The sequence below is a fragment of the Dendropsophus ebraccatus genome, chromosome 6 (genome assembly GCF_027789765.1).
Source record: "Dendropsophus ebraccatus isolate aDenEbr1 chromosome 6, aDenEbr1.pat, whole genome shotgun sequence".
Lineage (NCBI taxonomy): Eukaryota > Metazoa > Chordata > Amphibia > Anura > Hylidae > Dendropsophus > Dendropsophus ebraccatus.
Window position 1 is genome coordinate 132,702,357 of NC_091459.1, and position 22,211 is coordinate 132,724,567.

General features: G+C 41.6%; 1 protein-coding gene across 1 annotated transcript in view; it reads left to right on the forward strand.

Annotated features, from left to right (window-relative positions):
* TPO (thyroid peroxidase) overlaps positions 1-22,211 on the forward strand; it is a 101,156-nt gene that overhangs the window by 71,350 nt on the left and 7,595 nt on the right. Inside the window, exons 10-12 of the mRNA XM_069974286.1 lie at positions 289-497; positions 2,342-2,503; positions 9,517-9,648. Coding sequence (XP_069830387.1) covers positions 289-497; positions 2,342-2,503; positions 9,517-9,648 — 503 coding nt within the window. The remainder of the gene's footprint in view (positions 1-288; positions 498-2,341; positions 2,504-9,516; positions 9,649-22,211) is intronic.

A 22,211-nucleotide genomic window follows, 5' to 3' on the forward strand; every position in this document is an offset into this window, starting at 1 on the left:
TGGAAACCATCCATGGTTCAAAATAAGGACCACAGCACTGGCATCCCCATGCCGATGCCGGTCTATTGATGTTAAAATCTTAAAGTGATGTACCTGCTGGTACATTCACTTTATTCTTTGCCTATCATTAACATCTCTATCAATCTTGTAGTTTCCATAATTCCCCAACGTTTCCTTCTTGGGGTTGTAATTTCGATGGTGAGGAGTGTACGTCCTTACTTACTCTTGGAGCTCCTATCTCAGCAATATGAGCAGTCTGACTTGTTTTTTTCTTTTTAACGTATTTAGGTTCTGGTATGAAAATCCAGATGTGTTCACCGAAAAACAGAAACTAGAACTTGAAAAACATTCTCTCTCTCGGGTTATTTGTGATAATACAGGACTAACACACGCACCTCCTGATAGCTTTCTGATGGCAGATCATCCTGAAGGTTTTATATCTTGTGACAATATACCCAGCATGAACCTGGAAATCTGGGAGGAGAATCCAGAACAAGGTATTTCTCTATCGTTATCTGCAAATTTGATCTACGTACAACATTCCCTTTAAAACTTGGTGGAAAAAAAAGTAAATTTCCCATTTTTCTTTTTTTTTTTATTTGTTTTTAACTGCTTTTCCTTATTTTTGATACGTATATTTTCCACACATCTTCAGCCTCCGGTCATCAAATTACGAGAGTCTGAACCAGAGTGAGCTTGAGGTCCGCTCATCTCTATTACTTACCCATCCCAGTGGCCCCCCCAGCACCAATCTTGGACCCCCCGCCACCCTCTATCTTTTGCAATGTCCCAACCCGCGCTCAGGAATGCCTACACAACCAGTTAGTGACTGAGGTGGGACACTGCTGCAGTCACTGACTGGCTGCGGGGTACTTTCCCCCAGGTCAAGACATAGCCATAAGCCAGGAGAGAATGAAGAGCGGTGGTTGTCATGGTGGATGGGCACGGGGACAAGTAAGTGTACATTTGTTATTACGTTTCCCCTGCCCACACAGGATTTTTACTTGTGGCCGAAGTGCTCCTTTAAGCTATATGGACACTTTTTGAATTAAACAAAAGGTAAACTAAGGTTCAGGCTGCAATCCTAATTCATTATCAGACTCCCTAATGTGCAGATTACAACTCACCCCTAGGTTTAGACTTTTCTTATATAGGTTGCCGTTCCCCCAGAGGAACTGCATTGTTGGCAAGAAGATTCCTTTTACAGCTACTCTCTCCTGGCCAGACAGTTCTTCCTCTGAGAGTAGGCACAGGCCGATATAGAAGTAAACCCTCTAAGCATGGACTGGGACAGTTTTTGGGTAAAACTTCTTGTTTCAGTCCTCTGAGGATAGATGGTTGGACGTGAGAGACTCCTCCCTCTGTTAGCATTCTGGTAGAAGCTTGTCTGAGAGAAGGCAGGTGACTAGAGATGAGCGAACCGGGTTCGAGTCGATCCGAACCCGAACGTTCGGTATTTGATTAGCGGGGGCTGCTGAACTTGAATAAAGCTCTAAGGTTGTCTGGAAAACATGGATACAGCCAATGACTATATCCATGATTTTCACATAGCCTTAGGGCTTTATCCAACTTTAGCAGCCACCGCTAATCAAATGCCGAAAGTTTGGGTTCGGATGGACTCGAGCATGCTCGAGGTTCACTCATCTCTACAAGTGACCAAATTTTCATGCATTCTTAAAAATCCTCCATTATTGGTAACACTACAGAGAAATATATAATCCTGCACATCTCAATGCCTCAGTGTATATATCTGTAGCAGTGCAACGGACAGTTAAACTAACAATATCCAAGCAAGATTTAGCTACGAGTCTGGATACTTTTTACAACCTCACAACAACCAGTATAATGCAATGGTTGTGTAACGTCAGGAAGGGACAGTGATCCATAGATGAACTCAACCCCTGTCCCTTCCTGCTTGATGTACTGTCCTAGGTGGCAGACCCCAACTGGGTGACAGTCCCTACACTGTTAAGTGCTGGAAAGTAGTTGACGGTCCACATTACAACCAATCAGGAACACATAAGCCAAGAGTTTAAAGTTATATACTTTGTTGTCAACCTAAGGTAAGACTTAGACCCTTGGATATATGTAATAATTAAAACCTATACTCAACAGCAAATGCAGCATGGGGCATAGACATAGGGTTTAGCTGGTTTAGATAAAGGTAAAAAACAAAAATTTGTTCAGCTTTTTTTTTCCAATTGTCTTCTCTAAATTTACAATTCTATTAGGAGATATATAAACATTCTCTTATTTTTATTCCAATACCGGCTTTTGATTAGGAAAAAGAAAACCAAGATAAACCTCAACGTGGATTTAACTAGCCCATATCTTATTGTAGGCGCATCCTGTGGTCGTCCAAGGAAGATAGAGAACGGTGATTTCCTATATTGTTCAGAGACGCTCTTAATTTATTTTTGTTACTCTGGATATCACTTAGAAGGAGATGAAAAATTAGCTTGTCGTGGAAATCAATGGAATGCCCAACCCCCGCTCTGTAAAGGTAACAATTTACGTTACAATAAAATTACAATAAAAGTCTATGGGAGGTGAACGGAATGTAAACTAGAGTGAGCCTGGAGAAAGCATCAAATGTGACAAAGTAATACTGCAAACTAAAGATCCCTGCTCAGCATTTACATAGTAGATTTACAGGATTATGTAGAAATAAAAACAATAAATAATAAAAATATAATAAATAATAATAATAAAAGTATTTTTTTGTCTGTTTTTTTTTTACATGCTTTACATAAAATTATATGAAAAAGGTGCAGACATTTTAAGACCATCATTTTATTTCTTTATCATGGGGTTATCCGGGTTTAGAAAAAAAGTCCACTTTCTTTTAGAAACACCCAACCTCTCTTGTCCTCAGTTTGAGTGTGGGGCGTTTGCAGCTTAGTACCATTGAAGTGAATGGAGCTGAATTGTAATACCACACACAACCAGAGGACAGGGCAGGTGTCAGGATGGTATCTTTGCAGAGCGTTATGCGTCCCTCGGCTCGTGCTGTGCGGCCGAGAAGCCGCTGATCTTCTTGTATTCTGTTTCTGTGTTTTGTTTTGCAGTGTGTGAACACTCGTTTATCTGCTCACTTTGTTTGGGAGACACACCTGACTTCACCTGCTGAGTTCTGTCTGGCCATGTCAGGGTTAATCTGTGTTTTGGTTCTGCTCTGACTGGCAGGTCTTCCTGCCAGCGGATCTGTTGTGTTCTCAGGTGTCTGTGCTTGGAGATCAGGGGGATGGTCCAATTATGTTCTGGATCAGAACCCTGGCCTCCTATATAACTAACCCTAGTCTGTGTTCTCATTGCTGGTTATTGACTTATGCTGGGTTTACATGGAACGATTATCGTGCGAATTTGCACGATAACGATCGAATTCGAACGATAATCGTACGTGTAGACGCAGCGAACGATTGAACGGTGAGCGAGAAATTGTTCATTTCGATCTTTTAACTTGTTCTTAAATCGTCGTTCGTCGTTCGCAAAAATTGGACGATCGTTCCGTGTAAACAGTCGTTCACTGATTTTACCTATGTGCGAGATAGGCTTAAGCGACCGCAAAATGATCGCAAAACGAATTTTCTGTACGATATATCGTTCCATCTAAACGCTGATAGTTATAAAAGAAAAATCGTTACTTAGAAATCGTTAATCGTACGATTGGGCGAATTATCGCTCCGTGTAAACGCAGCATAAGTCTCTGCCTGCTTGTGGCTTCTGTTTCTTTGCATCTCTGATCTTTGCCTTTGTATCTTTGACCTCCCTTGCTTGCCGCCTGCCCCTGACCATATTGCCTGTACTCTGACTACGTCTATTGGATTCTGATTTTGTACTTTTGCTGCCCGATTGTTGTGACCCGGATTGCTGACTATTCTTATTGTGTTTGTTCGTCTTGTCTTGTCTTTTGTTTCACTTATCCAGGCCAGGGAATGCCGCCCAGTTGCTCGCTGTCATTTTAGGGCAGATTGTGGCTAGTAGGCAGGGACAGTTGATGGGTTCAGCGTCAGGGCTCACTGTCTTGTCTTGTCCCTGCTGTCCGGCGCCTGACAACAGGCAGTAGTTTGGCAAAAATGTAGCTGTGTTTTTCCTAATTCTAAATAATCGTGAAAACATTTCCTAATCCTAAATAAACTGTGAGAACATCGGCCGTTGTTTGACACAGTTGTTGTTTGAAGTGTCAGACGATGGCCGCTGTCTCACATGTTAACCCTACCGATATTACAGTATTACAGGATGAACATCACCACATTTGGGCGTGCCCACGCTCCAAATTGCCATAGAGCATAATGTAAAGTACGTTTGGGAGCCGTATTACACTGAAGGCACAGGCTGTGTTTTATGGCCGCTGTTCACTAAATAGCGGCCACGCAAAAAAGACCTGTCAATTATTTTGTGCAGCCACAGAGAACACCGGCTGTAGTGTATAGAGAGTGTATACACTATGGCCATTGTTCCATACACCCTGATGTAATTTCACACTGTTAATAGACAGCAACCATTGTTGCACCGCGCAACAACGGCCGTTGTTTATTACAAAAATACAGTGCGTGAGCACAGCCTTAATACGAAGAGGCAACAGTGATCTACTTAAATAATTTAAAAATACTAACTTCAATGTGAGAATTTAACCTTTTAGATGTCATGACCAATAGTGACTGTGGCATCTAAGTAGTCCTTTCACATCCATCTACAGTATCTGTCCCTATTATGGTATCCAATACCCTCTGGAGGACTCCATTCTTGGGAAAATGTGTTTTTTTTTTTTTTTTACAAACATGGAGAGAAGGAGCGCTGCACCTCACACCTATGGCTGACACTAATGCCTCTCGGCTACATTGAAAAACCAACGCCAGGATGTTGGTATACAATTTCATCAAACCATATTGCCCCATGTACCGCGTGAAGGTTCCCTGGTTCAAATGAGTCCCTACACTGAATCAACACTGTGTAGGTCAGCGACCGCCAACCTCGCACGTGGTATAAAGGGCGATGTTGATCAAATTATAAATCAACATCCTGGCGTTGGTTTTTAAATGTAGCCGAGAGGCATTAGTGTCAGCCATAGGTGTGAGGTGCAGCAGCTCCTTCTCTCTTTGTCCGTTTTTTTTGTTTGTTTGTTTCTTTTAAATTTCCTATTTCATCTATGCAAAACAATAGCATTTTAGTCCATAGCATTTATCCACCAATCAATGCAGTGCAAAATTCACACCATATGACAATTGAACTAAGTTTTTTTTTTGTTCTTATTTGTATTATTTTGGGTTATATTTGTTTATTTGGGTCTTTCCTCATGTATTACCCTGTCCCGATTCCAAATGCACAGTAATTTACGACTTATTTTTTGTGTAGTTTGGGCCAAAAATTAAGCAGAAAATACATCTTTTTTATTAGTAAAATTTTCTTGCCAACTTGCATCCCTTTCATGTGTCCTCTTTTTGGAAGTAAAACCTCACAACATGGATACTTACCGTGATCTGCACTGTGGTGCACAAAATGTGTTGCAAAAGAAATAGTAAGTGCCCCCTATTGTGTTTTTCCCAACATGCTGATATCTAATTTGCACTCTTGGTCAGTTTTTACGTGGGTATTATGTGGATTTTCTTCTGCTGGGCACAGATGAGATTTTTAAATACGAGAACCTCCTACAGTTCCAGTCAGTTGGGCCTTGATCTAGTGTACATAGGATCCTTAGCAGTGATCTAAGACTGGTTCAGTAAAACCAAAAGTGGTATTGCACCACAGTCGACTTTGTATTTTTTATTTTATTTTCTTTTACATGGCACCAGCAAGGGGTGACATTTCCCCTCTGCTGCCACAAATGGATGTGTTTGGTACTGCAGAACTGCACAAGCCTCTGATCTCACAGGGCTAATTATTGCTAGTGGTGCTGCATGCAGATACTGAGCCTCCGCTAATTCTAATACATGTTAGCATTAGAATTGACATAAAACTTGGGGAAGCTGTCTGTGTCCCAAGTGTTGCAGGTGCAGCGGAGTGCTGATTGGTGCTACAGGTGGCGATAGTGACGCAGACAGCTTCCCTAAGTGTAATGTCTCTTCTGATACTAAGGCTAGGTTCACACAGCGTTTTTGCAATCCGTTTTTCATTCGTTTTTTGCAACAACAAAAAAATTGGATGAAGAAAAAAACGGATGCATTTGTGTGCATCCGTTTTGATCCATTTTTCCATTGACTTCCATTGTAAAAAAAAAAAAAAAAAAAAAAAAACGGATCAGTTTTTTTTTAACGGACACAAAAGTAGTGTCAGCTATTTTTTTGTGTCCTTAAAAATAAAGAGATCCGTTTGCATCTGTTTTTATTACAATGGAAGTCAAAAGAAAAATGGAACAAAACAGATGCACACAAATGCATCCGTTTTTTTTACCGTTTTTCTTTTTTTTAACGGATAGAAAAAAAAAACGGATTGCAAAAATGCAGTGTGAACCTAGCCTAACATGCAGAGTGGAACAGCAGTGTAAAAAAAAAGAAAAAGAAAAAAGAAATATTAAATAAAGTTGTTTGTAACAAGGTTATGTTGCAAAGTTATAAGCAATTAAATAAATTCAATCCTTATTTGCCAGAATTCCCTTTTAAGCAACTTAGGGCAGAGTTCACTATGTACACCAGTTCTCAATTTTATCTTATTTGTAGACTTTATAAGCCCCAACAAACACAATTTTATTTTGTAACAAAATACTAATACTACCAAGGGTAAACACAACGCAGAAATAAAAAAACGTCCTTGCTCTTAGCACAGCCACAGGTGATCTTCAGTGCTGAAACTATCCTCCAGCAATATACTGGTTAACAGGAGTTTGAGTGTATTGATTTTTTAAAGAGTTTTTATGGCCTGGCCTGCCACCCTGACAGCTTCCTTCAATTTCAATTATGTGATGAGCTTCCCAGTCAGCGCCTTTACTGCTAGATTTTGTACCACATAAAATCCGAAATGCAGAGGATAACAGGTGCAAAGTACTGATCTGTGACTGTATATCACTGCACGGACATCACTGTTTTCATTTCCTTCCATCAAGTAAATATGTGACCTGATCTCTTTGGAACACGACCCCATCAATGTCCTTAAGAAACATAAAGAGATCTTGTGAAGCGACTACCTATGTATTACTACACATTATATTTACGTTTGTTTGTTTATTATTTTTATATATTTAATTATTTTGCTTATTTATTTACTTATTATTTATGTATTTTATGTATCTGTCCAAATAAATCAACAATTTGTATCCAGTCTGTAATTAAAAAAAAAAATTGAATAGTTTTCTGTTACCAGCTTACCTTCATATAGAATAATGGAACAGATGATAGAGACCAGACTACAATCTGTTTTGCTACATTGTTTGGATTATGATACAAAGAAGAAGGAACGATGTACAGTATGTCAGTGCGGAGGGGTTATATGGTTTTAAATAAAAAACCTGAACAGATGCCGACTGGTGACAAGATAAGTGATCTGTCATCACTCAGCATCCAACAGAAATCAAAGGGATCGGCTAAAATACTGATGACTACAGCCAGATTCTGCACTATGGGATAGGCGTGTTAAAGGGAAAGTATCACAAATGTAACTTTACTTCCTTGTAATTTCATAATGACATGTCAAAGCTTTGGGGTCCAGGTACTCAGAACCAGAAGTGATCGCAACAATGAAGGGACCTAAGGATATAATCACACTGCATGAAATTTCCTCTTCTTTAGCTCTGGCGGGATAGGCGCGAAATTCAAGCAGAATTTGAGTGGTATACAAGTGGAAAGCAAAGCAAAGCCCCAATGTCTTCTATGGGATTTCTCTAGCAGAATCCGCCCAAAGAATTGACAAGTCAATTCTTTGGGTGGAAAGTGGATTTGCGGCAGAACATTCCGCACGTAAATTCCGCTGTGTGAACAACAGAGCAGAAATCCCATTGAACACAATTGGACATTGTTCTGTACATATTTTATGGGAGGAATTCTAAGCGTAATAAATGTAAAATTATACATGGATTCTGCTTGAAATAACTAGCCTATTCCTCCATGTGAACATACCCTGTCTATAAAGTGAAGAGGGGGGGTAATAAGTGTCAATATGCACTTATTGACCGCACAAAAAATCACTGGCTGCAGTAGTGCTCTGCGTCAGTCAATGACTGGATGATCACCTAGGGGCGCTGATCAGCAGCAGTTGACCAGGTAGAATAATACAGTTTATTTAAAGTGTACCTATCACTTCTGGACTGCTGCAGGATACACTTAAAAAAATCCATTTAGATGGGCAGCCCTCTTATGATGCGAATGGTTTACAGAACTCCTGGAAGTGCCATAGACTGCCTTGTTGGTGTTACCATGAAGGCAGACCAAGCCACTGCTACGGGACCTGTGCCCTGAGAGGTCCCTATGGCTGGAGAACCCCTTTAAGGGTTTGGAATGACTTAAAGGGTAACTATCACTTCGGGACCTCGGCAGGATGCACTGAAAAAAATCCAAAGCGTTTTCAGGAGTTCCATAACCCGTTTGTTTCATAAGAGGACTGCCCACCGAATTTTTTGCAGTGTATCCTGCCTTGGTCCCGAAGTGATAGTTACCCTTTAAGCAATTCCAGGGGGGGCTAGGGGGCACAGCAAGGTGGGGAGGAGGCATGGCCTCCTCCAACGCCTTATTCATTCATTCATTGTGATTTACGCCTCTTCACAGGAGTAAATCACGATCCAAATCTACACCTGCCAGAAGCAGGTGTAGATCTTGGGCGCAGGTTCGGGCGCCCAGCCAGATTTAATAAGAGACGTGCACCTCTTAGTGAATTCGCCCAGGGCAAAAGGGTGCGGGGCCTAATTCAAGACTGGTGTACGAGTGGTCAGACTCCAAGGGGGAGATTTATCAAAGGGTGTAAAATTTAGACTGGTGCAAACTGCCCACAGCAACCAATCACAGCCCAGCTTTCCTTTCAGCACTGCCTAAAGCTGAGCTGTGATTGGTTGCTGTGGGCAGTTTGCACCAGTCTAAATTTTACACCCTTTGATAAATCTCCCCCCAAATGTTCAGTAGAAAAAGCATGACAAGGAGCCGAATAAGAATGCACTAAGCCCGCAATTTTCATTTCTTGTTCTGATCAGTTAGGGTCTAAAAACTCATATCCCAACAGGTAGAAACTTTTTTTTATAACTGTTTATTTTTTAATCATTGTTTTTTTTTTTTTTTTTCTTGTGATGTTGCCCATTTTACCGATAATAAATGAGATGGTGTTTTAGGTGTTACCACCCTACTTGGTTACAAATTGTATATTGTATTGTATATTTTCTCTATTCAGGACCCTCAATATGCCGAGTGTTCTTTCTGATAAGAACAGCCCTACTTAGCTTTCCTGAATACCCAATCCATCAAAATTCTACTTTGCTTAATAAATACCAGGGAAAAGTTGCAATGTTTTTTTTGTGTGTGTAAATTTTATTTTTTGTTATTTTTATTCATTTTTTATTATTTTTGCTCACTATAATATTTTTGTATTTTTTTTCTCTAGATATTGACGAATGTTTGGATCCACTGACTCCGCCATGTCATATCTCAGCCACATGTAGGAACACATTGGGTAGCTATCAGTGTTTCTGCACAGATCCCTATGAACTCGCTGAGGATAAAAGGACCTGCGTAGGTAATTACAGTCCGCCTCCTTGTTATTTACTGGCACTGGGATCTAGTGCAGCTCTGCTCTCCATTAAAAGCGCTCTCTTAAGTAGCTTCTGTAGTCTCCAGTTAATCATAGTGGATTGTGCCAAGAATAAATGTCAACGAGCTCGTAAAATAAAATATCATTTCCTTATTCTCAGATGCATGGTCTCTAGGAAATCCTTCCTCACCAAGTGCCAGCCGTTCCATCTTCAGGTTTTAATTAAGACCTCTGTTTATAGAAAACAATTTGCCAAATGGTACATCTGCTTCCCGAGTGTCATCCAGAAATATGCATTGTGGTGATTACAGATGAGCACTTAGAGGGAACATTCTCTGGGCTTATCTGTTTATGAGTGACCATGGTGGAAGATGGTAAATTGATTGGATGGATGGATGGATGGGTAGATAGATAGATAGATAGATAGATAGATAGATAGATAGATAGATAGATAGATAGATAGATAGATAGATAGATAGATAGATAGATAGATACTGTATGAGATAGATAGATAGATAGATAGATAGATAGATAGATAGATAGATAGATAGATAGATAGATAGATAGTAGGGATGAGCGAACTTTTCAAAAGTTCGGTTCGGTTCGATCCGGCGAACTTTCGTGAAGTTCCGATTGGTCCGAACCGAACCGAAAACGAACCTTGCTCTAACGGCTGAATAATTGCAGCTACAATAGTGGGAGTGTGATAGGGTATAGTTTCGTTTAGTTTTAGTTGATATTACAATGAAAAAAGTGGGGGGAAAAAAGTGCAAAAATAATGAGAAAAAATAAATAATAATACTAATAGGAATAATTTTAATAAAATATAGTGAATAAAAGTGCCAAAATAGTGACAAAAAATATTGAAAAAAAAAGTTTACAAGTTTACTTGATTGCACCCAGGCCAGTATTGTTGAGAAGAGACAAGTTGAGCAGCAGGAGGAGGCAGCAGTTGATTGCTTGCCTCTCAGGCCAGTATTGTTGAGAAGAGACAAGTCGAGGAACAGGAGGAGGCAGCAGTAGATTGCTCGCCTCTCAGGCCAGTATTATTGAGGAGAGGCTACTTGAGGAGGAGGCAGCAATTGATCGATTCAAGGCCAGTATTATCGAGGAGAGACTACTTGAGGAGGAGGCAGCAGTTGATCGATTCAAGGCCAGTATTATCGAGGAGAGGGTACTTGAGGAGGATGAGGCAGCAGTTGATTGATTCTAGGCCAGTATTATCGAGGAGAGGCTAATTGAGGAGAATGAGGCAGCAATTGATCGATTCAAGGCCAGTATTATCGAGGAGAGACTACTTGAGGAGGAGGCAGCAGTTGATCGATTCAAGGCCAGTATTATCGAGGAGAGGGTACTTGAGGAGGATGAGGCAGCAGTTGATTGATTCAAGGCCAGTATTATTGAGGAGAGGCTACTTGAGGAGGAGGCAGCAGTTGATTGATTCCAGGCCAGTATTATCGAGAAGAGGCTAATTGAGGAGGAGGCAGCAGTTGATTGGTTCAAGGCCAGTATTATCGAGGAGAGGCTACTTGAGGAGGATGAGGCAGCAGTTGATTGATTCTAGGCCAGTATTATCGAGGAGAGGCTAATTGAGGAGGATGAGGCAGCAGTTGATTGATTCAAGGCCAGTATTATTGAGGAGAGGCTACTTGAGGAGGAGGCAGCAGTTGATTGATTCAAGGCAAGTATTATTGAGGAGAAGCTACTTGAGTAGGAGGAGGAGGCAGCAGTTGATTGATCCCAGGCTAGTATTATCGAGGAGAAGCTAAAACAGCTTATCACAAACAAACAAACTTTTTTTTTTTTTTAGTCTTTTTTTTTACTTTTTTGGTTAGCCGTTGGCTAAACGGGTGTGACGGCAACCAGCAGAGCACAAACGGACAGCTTTTGTGGGGCGCTGACTTAGCGTCACCTAGAACAGCTTTTCACAAACAAACAAACAAACTTTTTTTTATTTTTTTTGAAGTTTTTTTAAACTTTTTTGGTTGCGGGCAGCTAGACGGGGTTGACGGCAACCAGCAGAGCACAAACGGACAGCTTTTGTGGGGCGCTGACTTAGCGTCACCTAGAACAGCTGATCACAAACAAACAAACAAACTTTTTTTTTTTTAATTTTTTAAAAACTTTTTTGCTTGTGGCTATACACGGTTAACGGCACCCAGCAGAGCAGCAACGTCTAGCGTCTCCTCTCTGCCACGTAACAGTAGCTGGTTCAATGCTACGTGTCCTGAGTGACTCTTTTCACTTTTCTCTCCCTATTTCTTTTTTTTTATCTCCCTATCTCTCCCTAGATATCACAATTTTTGAGTTAGATGCCTATCTATCCCTCTCTCTACCTAACTCTTGATTTCTCAGCCTCTTTCACTATGTATGGGCTTATCAAGCTTTCCCTGGATCTTGCGATTTTTTTTTTTTTATCTTCCTCTCTCCTGCTTCTCTCGCAAACAATATATACTCCTTCTCTATCTCTCCCTGTACTTATCCAGTTGTTTGGATATGTAATCTATGTGTTTTCCCTCTCTGCCTAACGTACACCTCCTCTCTCTCTGCAGTCTAGACACACAATGAGAAAGAGCATGGACGCTCAGGCACTTCCTGTTCCTGGAGTGACGTCACACACCTTGATAGTCACATAATAAAAAGATAAAAGGGATTATAGGAGTAATAATTCCTTATATCATCTTCCATTCTGTGAAAACAATACAGCTTTGCGAAGCCGTTGCGATTTTAGTGAATTTCGTAACAAACTTTTTGAAAGTTCGTAACGAATCTAGTTCGTAACGGTTCGGTTCGCTCATCCCTAATAGATAGTATGGGAAAATCCACAGCACTCCTTAATGCTTTTGGGTGTGGGAGGAAACCGGAGTACCCGGAAGAAACCCACGCAAACACAGAGAGAACATAGAAACTCTAAGGGTGAAAACAGTCAAGATATATACAGATATCAGATATCTGATCAGATATATACAGTGGTGCCTTGGATTACAAGCATAATTTGTTCCTGGACTAGTTTGTAATCCAAATCCACTCTTAAAGGGGTACTCCGGGCAAAATGTATTTTAAATGTATGTTATTACATAAGGAAAGTTAGACAAATCCCTAATATACACTAATTATGGGAAATGCACATAAAGTGCTATTTACCTAAATTTAGTAGATCAAGCAGGCTCAATTTCTCTCTCTAAAAAAAAGGTGACGTTACATCTCAAGTGTACGTTCCGGCAGGGTCCAGCAGGGGGGGCGCATGTATGCAAATTTATGCCTCTACGTAAATGAATCAGTGCCTACTCCCTCCCTGTGCTGATCAGTGCTCGTAATGTACCCCCTACCTCCGTCCCATCCCACTGCTTGTTTCCCTCCCCGGTTTCAGGCAGCGGGGTGAGCCCTCCTTATCTGACGCTCACCCAGCTGCAGAGGCCCCTCCTGCCTCTCCCCCCAACTAGCTCACCTTGCCACCTTGTCCCAGCGGGGTCAGCGCTCCTGCAACTCCACCAACTAGCTCTGAGCTAACCCAGCTGCCGTGTCCTGTGCAGGAGCGCTCACCCGCCGCTCGCTCCTGGGGGGGTGAGTGCTCCTGCACCTCCCCATCTAGCCGCCCATGCTCTGAGCCGCCTGGTCCCTTGCTGGAGAGTTTACCCGCCGCCCAGTCGTGGTGTGTGAGCGCTCCTGAACCTTCTCCCTATGCATCTGCCTGTCCTCCCTCAGATACTCTGCGGCTGACACAGTGCAGGACGAGGACCAGGCGGCAGGGTGAGCGCTAAGGTGGAGCGAGGACAGCCTCTGTGCCCCACTGCGCCTCAGCGCTCACCCCGCTGACCAGTCGTGCTCCTGTGCTGTGTATCAGCCGCAGGTTATCTGAGGGAGGACAGGCAGATGCATAGGGAGAAGGTTCAGGAGCGCTCACACACCACGACTGGGCGGCGGGTGAGCGCTATTGCAAGGGATTGGGTGGCTCAGAAGACGGGCGGCTAGATGGGGAGATGCAGGAGCACTCACACCCACCACCCGCACGGGAGCGGGCAGCGGGTGAGCGCTCCTGCATAGGATGCAGTGACTAAGTGAGCTTAGAGCGAGTTGGGGGAGTTTCAGGAGCGCTAGGATCGGGCAGCGGAGTGAGCTAGTTGGGGGGAGGGGCCTCTGCAGCGGGGTGGGGGAGCGTCAGATAAGGAGCCTGGAACCGGTCAGGCGGGGAGGGAAACAAGCAGTGGGATAGGATGGAGGTAGGGGGTACATTACGAGAACTGGGCAGCACAGGGAGGGAGAAGGCACTGATTCAGCTACATAGAGGCATGCATCTGCATACATGTGCAACCTGCTGGACCCTGCCGGAACAAACACTAGACGCAATGTCACGTGTTTTTTTAGAGAAATTGAGCCTGCCTGATCTACTAAATTGATGGAAATAGCACTATACAGTATGTGTATTTCCCATAATTAGTGTATATTAGGGATTTGTCTAACTTTCCTTATGTAATAACATAGTTAAAAATACATTTTTCCAGGAGTACCCCTTTAAGCCAAAGCAAATTTTCCGATAAAAAATCACTGAAATGCAGACAATTGGTTCCACACCCAAAAAATAATGATTTTTTTTTTATTCTGAATAACATGTAAAACACGTGAAACAAACATTCAGTAACAGCTGAATGTATCATAAGTTACTGTACAGTATATGTACCCATCAACATGTGGAGTATAATGTAAAGTAAGTGCATAAGAAAGTAAGTGGTTTATAGATACAGAATGGAATTGCAGATCCCCATAATGCAGTAGTGTAGTACAACAAGGTCTGTGTGGTCACATGACCACAATGGGGAAGGGGCGTGTGTTCAGTATGGACCAATCAGAAAGTGAGAATCAGAGTTATGCAGGAGTACAGTGACAAAAACTTTACTATACAGCCGTGTGAGTGGCTGAGTGTAAGTGCAGGCACATTATAGCAGCAGTGTGTATAGCTGAGTAAAAGTGCAGGCACATTATAGCAGCAGTGTGTATAGCTGAGTGTAAGTGCAGGCACATTAAAGCAGCAGTGTATATAGCTAAGTGTGAGTGCAGGCACATTATAGCAGGAATGGAGAGGATGGGAAACACAAGGTCTGACAGGGACTGCAGGGAACATGAAGGAATGAGCAGCGTATAGGGTAAGCACAGTATAGCAGAACTCTCTGTCCGGGGAGAGAGGGATTACAGCTCTGAAGAGATTACCTCCACAGTCCTGTCTCCTGACGCAAGACCCAGCCTGAAGTGAATCTGACATGATTTGGAAGGTGAGGGAGACTTCCTGGGTAAGAGTACAGTGCTGTAGACCCCGCTATGCAGACCATGCCCCTCCTCCACTCCCCCTCCCACCCAGTACAGGGTGCTCTTAAACCAAAGCAATGCTCTTAATCCAAGTTACAATTTTGAAAAACTGTGAGCTCATCTTGCAAAACGTTCTCCATCCAAGTTACTCTTAAACCAAGGTATCACTGTATATAACACAGGCTGCATAAGCCGGTCAGCAGCCAGTATATGTGTAATCATAGTAACATTAAATAGATATACCTCCATCCAATTCAGCCTGGGGTGTTGAACCAGAGGAAGAGAAAAAAAAATCCTTTCTATTTCCAGTTGTGGCAGTCAGAATAAATCCCTTCTCCAGAGACTATTAACCATAAGGCTATGTTAACGCACAGTAAAATAAAAAGAAAAATACAGCCGTAATTTTGAGGTTAAAACAAGAGCGTTTCAATATCATAACACACTTCATTAAAGTCAATAGGACATAGGACGGCAGTGTGCACACAGTGTGGAATAACAATAATATACAGTAATAATTGATTGGAACCATGCTCATTATTTACCACCCACTTTTGCAAAATGTGGCTGTTCCCCCCTCTCCCCCCAAACTGTTCACACATTTTATTTATTTTTTCACTCAAAAACATTGTGTGAATATAGCCTGAAGGTTTTTTTTTAATAGAAACCAAGTGTTGACCAATGTAAATGTTGCTTTCTTACAGAGCCTTTAGAAGGTTTAATCAATTGAGCATCTGGGTCCCACAAGCGATCAAACATGATCAATCATACAGCCAATAAACTTTTCATCATTGTCCGCATATCCGGAATATTATTACACTCCAGAACTCTTTTAGTGAATTTACCACTGAATTTTTCTGGAAGAGTCTCACTGCTCTTACAGTGAAGAATCCACTTCTGTGCTTATATTAAAACCTTCTTGGTTAACAATACAATCTTGGGAGATCGTGGGAGAGATCACTGTATTTATCCTTGAGATATTTATACCTAGTTATTAGTTAGAATATATGTGGTGAGTCCCCGGATGGTGTTATAGCGGTGGGACGGCCGGTCACTTGCCAGATGGAAGTGTGACACCACTTCTTGTAGTGGGTGACCGAGATACAGCCGGACCTTGAGGTTTTGTCACCTGACACCAGTGCCTGGTGGGCGCACGCCTGCTTTTAAGGTGTAAGGCCGGTTGTACCCTCTTCAGTGTCCTGTTGCGTTGCTACCGGGTCCCCTGGGATAGTGTAGTCACGGATGATATAGTCACAGGTGGCCAGAGCGGTATAATGAACCTCCCGAATAGTAGGACCCGCCACCCACAAAAAGAGGAGATGTTCCAAAGTTGCGAAGTATATGCTATGTAGGTGGTAGTGAATAATCACAGACTTCGTGGATAACATTGACTTGATTTGCTATTGACAAATGTGCAACAGGTAATACAGATGAGCTCGGATATACACTTGATAAAGTTCCAATAAATACTTGAACATAGAATCACCAGATCTGCATGATAAGTACTGAGTAGGATGTAGTAGTTTAGGGAGAGTTGTACTGAGGTAGCGTAGTAGAGAGGAGAGTGCCGTGAGAGTTCCAACCTACAGTATGTAGTAATGTGCTCTGCTGGGAAGTTGGAGTGTATAGAAGAATACTTTTAGAAGAAGAATGAGAAACCTGTGCCTGTGTATTGACCTTTCTAGAGTCTTCACACCACCTTATGCCCACTAGCATTGGCTGAACCGTACCAATGGGTGACACAGACTCCAGACCTTGTTACCTGGGATGAGCAGAGTGCTGCGGGATACCTGGCTGACACTCGCGCTGCCAGATGGAGTTTATAGACTTTTACAGTAACTTTGCTCCACCAGGATCAATTCCTAGCTCTTTGGCTTTTTAGTGGATACTCTCCTGCACTGTTGTTTCTCCTAGTCCATGGCATGGGTTGAGGTGATCTGTTGGTTAGTCCTCTCCTGAGAGTTTAAACACTGCGTCATACAGGGTATAGACAATGAGAGAGAAGTTTGTAACAGAGCACTGTCCTGCATCCTACCCATGCGGGGCACTGACTAAGACTGCTCCTCTTCCTTTCCGGGGGATCTGGCGGAGGGCCAAGGCCCAGGTAGGACCACTGTGGAGAGCAATATGGTCTGCGTCCTTCCTCCACAGAATTCCAACTAAGACTCCTCCTTCACCCAAGGGACTAACTTCCTATCCAGCGAGTAAGGCGCGCTGTGGATGGGTGAAAAGAGTGCAAAAGAAGGACAGAGAGAAGAAGTGAAAGGACAGAAGAAAGTGAAAATCCTACTGGTCCACAGATTCTGGTATACACAAACACAATAACCCTTTGAGACACTTCAGCTATTCAGCTTCCAAACTTCAATACATAATATAGCGACATCTAGTTGATATCTATTAACACTACTTTGGCTGCAATAAGACCACAAAAAGTACAGACTTTTGCGAAGGGTGTAAACAAGAACCTTTAAGTACCTTCATCTTGCCCCCATTACACACACAAACATAACAGAAATATTCGGGGCATTCGATTTCATACTGAAAAAAAAAAAAAAAGAGAATATTAGTATAACAGTATTGTTCCATATCCTCCAGTGTAAAAAAATAAATGAAGAACTATTACAAGATGAAGGACTTAAGAAAACAAGTGACATTAGCTTCTCTCTAACATCTTCTTATAAACCCTTGTAAACAGATTTCCCAGCAATCCCATTATAGTGGACACCTTAATACATTGCACACCGCATCTCATTCCTCCACCCAGAATTCAATTAGAAGTGAGGAATCTTGGAAGAGAATTGTTAGAGGATAAAATAATGAGATGTATTATGGCTGCTCCACATATCATATCTGCCTTACGCTGATCAATGGGAGAGATAGCCTTTAGCCAACCAGAAATTGAATGACAAAATCAAAGTTTAGTAACATCAATGAGCTGGGAAGCCGAGTATATCAATGAGGTAGAACGTAGAGCTCATGGCGGTAGATAGAGATCTCCAGAGTAATCAATTCTCTCTTCATAATTTACTCCTTCCATCATGCCATGTATTATAAGAGAGCGGCTAGTACATGGGAATAGGCTGTGTACTCCACTGTCTCCGGTTTCTTCGTCTTCTTTCAAGGCATAAACGTCAAAGATTTTCTTTCGAAGCATTTTGCATTCTCATCAATTTAGGATAAGCTCTTATGTCTGTGTAAAAGATCTCCCCTGAAATGTATATATGGCTTTGTTCACATAAAGGATTGCTCTGTATTTATCTCATTAAAGGGACATTTTCAATTCAACTGATTTTAGAAAGTTATATAAATTTGTAGTTTACTTCTATTTAAAAATCTCAAATCTTCCCATACTTATCAGCTGCTGTATGCCCTGCAGGAAGTGGTGTATTCTTTTCAGTCTGACACAGTGCTCTCTGCTTTCACCTCTGTCAATGTCAGAAATTGTCCAGAGCAGGAGAGGTTTTCTATGGGGATTTGCTGCTCTCTGCTTTCTGAAACCAGTTGATTTGAAAGAAAAAAAAAAATCCCGGATAACCCCTTTAACCCCTCGCCGCAAAATGATGTTTGAGAAACCTGCTACATGACGTTTCCCAAACGTCATGCTGTCCCTGCCTTCCCTTGCTGTCCCTAATGACAATCGGGCAGCACACAGCCTCCTCCTACTGCCACTGCCCGGAGATGCAGTTAACCCCATGGGGAATCCAGAAGGAGATCTGTTTCCTCCGACCCCCTTTCCAACCCCCCCCCCTCCCCCCGATGCACTGCGGCCACATATGGGGGATTTCTAGAGACATTGGAATAAGGGGAATAAAAAGTGAGTGGTAATTCCCAGTTAGTATTTGCTATGTTAGATGAAAAAAAATAATTAAAATAGAATATCTGTCAAAAAAATTAAATTTTTAAATTTCCCCTACAACTTGCTTAAATTTCTGCGAAATACCTAAAGGGTTAATAAACTTATGAAATGTTACTTTGGGGGGAAATTTTACAGCAGAGGGGTTTATGGGGGTAACTAACATGTAGGCCCCACAAATCCACTTCAGAACTGAACTGGTCCTAATAAAATCAGAATTGAAATTTTCATGAAAATTAGAAAAATTGCTGCAAAATTTCGAAGCCCTCTAACATCGTAAAAAGTAAAAGGACGTTCACCAAATGAAGTCACCATAAAGCAGACATGTTGTAGATGTTGCAGTAATAATTAGTTTATGTGGCATGACTATCTTTCTTAGGAAAAGAGAATTTTGAATATAAAGAAATGTAAATTTTTCTAAATTTTGTGCAAATGTGTTTTTTTTTACAAAAAAAACACTGAGTGTATCAACCAAAGTATACCACAAACATAAAGAGGAAAATGTCACGAAAAAACAATCTCAGAATAACCGCGATAGTTAAAAGCATCGCAGAGTTATAACTACATAAAAAGAGACAGGTCAGATTTGCAAAATAGGCCCTGGTCATTAAGGCCAAAACAGGCTGCGGAGGCAAGGGGTTAAATAGTGTTCCAGTGCGTTAGGTTGAGATCTCCTAGAAAATTATTGTAAATCTTACTAAAATATTGTGTCATAGATTGTCCCATAGTGTAGTTACAATGCCAAGCAACGAAAAAATATCTTTACCAGTAAAAAACTAAACTCAAGAACAAGAGGTCACAGTGAGAGGTTATGGGGGAAAGATCAGAAGCAACATGAGAAAATAATACTTTCCTGAAAGAGTAGTAGATGTTTGGAACAAACTTCCAGCAGATGTGGTTGGTAAATCTACAGTAAGTGAATGTAAACCTGCCTGGTATATACACTACCGTTCAAAAGTTTGGGGTCACCCAAACAATTTTGTGTTTTTCATGAAAAGTCACACTTCTTCACCACCATACGTTGTGAAATGAATAGAAAATAGAGACAAGACATTGACAAGGTTAGAAATAATGATTTGTATGTGAAATAACATTGTTTTTACATCACACTTTGCTTTCGTCCCAGAATCCTCCTTTTGCAGCAATTCCAGCATTGCACACCTTTGGCATTCTAGCTATTAATCTGTTGAGGTAAGCTGGAGAAATTGCCCCCCACGCTTCTAGAAGCAGCTCCCACAAGTTGGATTGGTTGGATGGGCACTTCTGGCGTACCATACGGTCCAGCTGCTCCCACAACAGCTCAATGGGGTGGTGATCTGCTGACTGCGCTGGCCACTCCATTACCTATGATAGAATACCAGCTGCTGCTTCTGCTGTAAATAGTTCTTGCACAATTTGGAGGTGTTTAGGGTCATTGTCCTGTTGTAGGATGAAATTGGCTCCAACCAAGCGCTGTCCACTGGGTATGGCATGGCGGTGCAGAGTGATAGCCTTCCTTATTCAGAATCCCTTTTACCCTGTACAAATCTCCCACCTTACCAGCACCAAAGCAACCCCAGACCATCACATTACCTCCACCATGCTTAACAGATGGCGTCAGGCATTCTTCCAGCATCTTTTCATTTCTTCTGCGTCTCACAAACATTCTTCTTTGTGATCCAAACACCTCAAACTTGGATTCATCCGTCCACAACACTTTTTTCCAGTCTTCCTCTGTCCAATCACTGTGTTCTTTTGCCCATCTTAATCTTTTTCTTTTATTGGCCAGTCTCAGATATGGCTTTTTCTTTGCCACTTTGCCCTGAAGCCCAAAATCCCGCAGCCGCCTCTTCACTGTAGATGTTGACACTGGTGTTTTGTGGGTACTGTTTAATGAAGATGCCAGTTGGGGACCTGTGAGGCGTCTGTTTCTCAAACTAGAGACTCTAATGTGCTTATCTTCTTGCTTAGTTATGCAATGCGGCCTCCCACTTCTTTTTCTACTCTGGTTAGAGCCTGTTTGTGCTGTCCTCTGAAGGGAGTAGTACACATCGTTGTAGGAAATCTTAAATTTCTTAGCAATTTCTCGCATGGAATAGCCTTCATTTCTAAGAACAAGAATAGACTGTCGAGTTTCAGATGAAAGTTCTCTTTTTCTGGCCATTTTGAGCATTTAATTGACCCCACAAATGCGATGCTCCAGAAACACAATCTGCTCAAAGGAAGGTCAGTTTTGTAGCTTCTGTAAGGAGCTAGACTGTTTTCAGATGTGTAAACATGATTGCACAAGGGTTTAGCCTTCTGAGCCAATGAGCAAACACATTGTACCATTAGAACACTGGAGTGATAGTTGCTGGAAATGGGCCTCTATACACCTATGTAGATATTGCACCAAAAACCAGACATTTGCAGCTAGAATAGTCATTTACCACATTAGCAATGTATAGAGTGTATTTGTTTAAAGTTAGGACTAGTTTAAAGTTATCTTCATTGAAAAGTACAGTGCTTTTCCTTAAAAAATAAGACATTTCAATGTGACCCCAAACTTTTGAACGGTAGTATCTATCTATCTATCTATCTATCTATCTATCTATCTATCTATCTATCTATCTTCTATCTATCTATCTATCTATCTATCTATCTATCTATCTATCTTTCTATCTATCTATCTATCTATCTATCTATCTATCTATCTATCTATTATCTATCTATCTATCTATCTATCTATCTCCTATCTATCTATCTATCTATCTATCTATCTATCTATCTATCTATCTATCTATCTATCTCCTATCTATCTATCTATCTATCTCCTATCTATCTATCTATCTATCTATCTATCTATCTATCTATCTAGGATAGATATATCTATCTATCCTATTGTAATAAGAAGGGAAATACTACAAGAGCAGACTATATGGCTTTCTCTGCCGACAATCTTCTATGTTTCTAAAAGTTATATATGTTGGACTATAAGATGTACAGTGTACTACAGTGTAAGTCCTAATTATATTTTAAAAATGGAAAGCATTTTGTTTTTTACATGAATATACCGGCACCTGCACAGGGATGACGGTGCCGCAGTCCTTTTTTGAACCACTGCCGGATTCCTGTGCACAGCATTGGTCTGTTACAGATCACCAACCAGGCATGAGGCACTGGAGGCAGACCGGCCAGCTGCCAGTGTGACAAGCCACCCACAATTGTCACACTGGCAGCTGGCCGGTCTGCCTCCAGTGCCTCATGCCTGGTTGGTGATGGTGGCACCATCATCCCCACGCCGGCACCGATATAGTCATGTAAAAAACGAAAAAAGTAATTTACCAGTGGTACATTCACTTTAAAGGGAAGCTAACAGCAGGTTAGAAGTATTTAACCTGCTTTTATGTTTTCATAAGACTGGGGACGCAAAGAACGA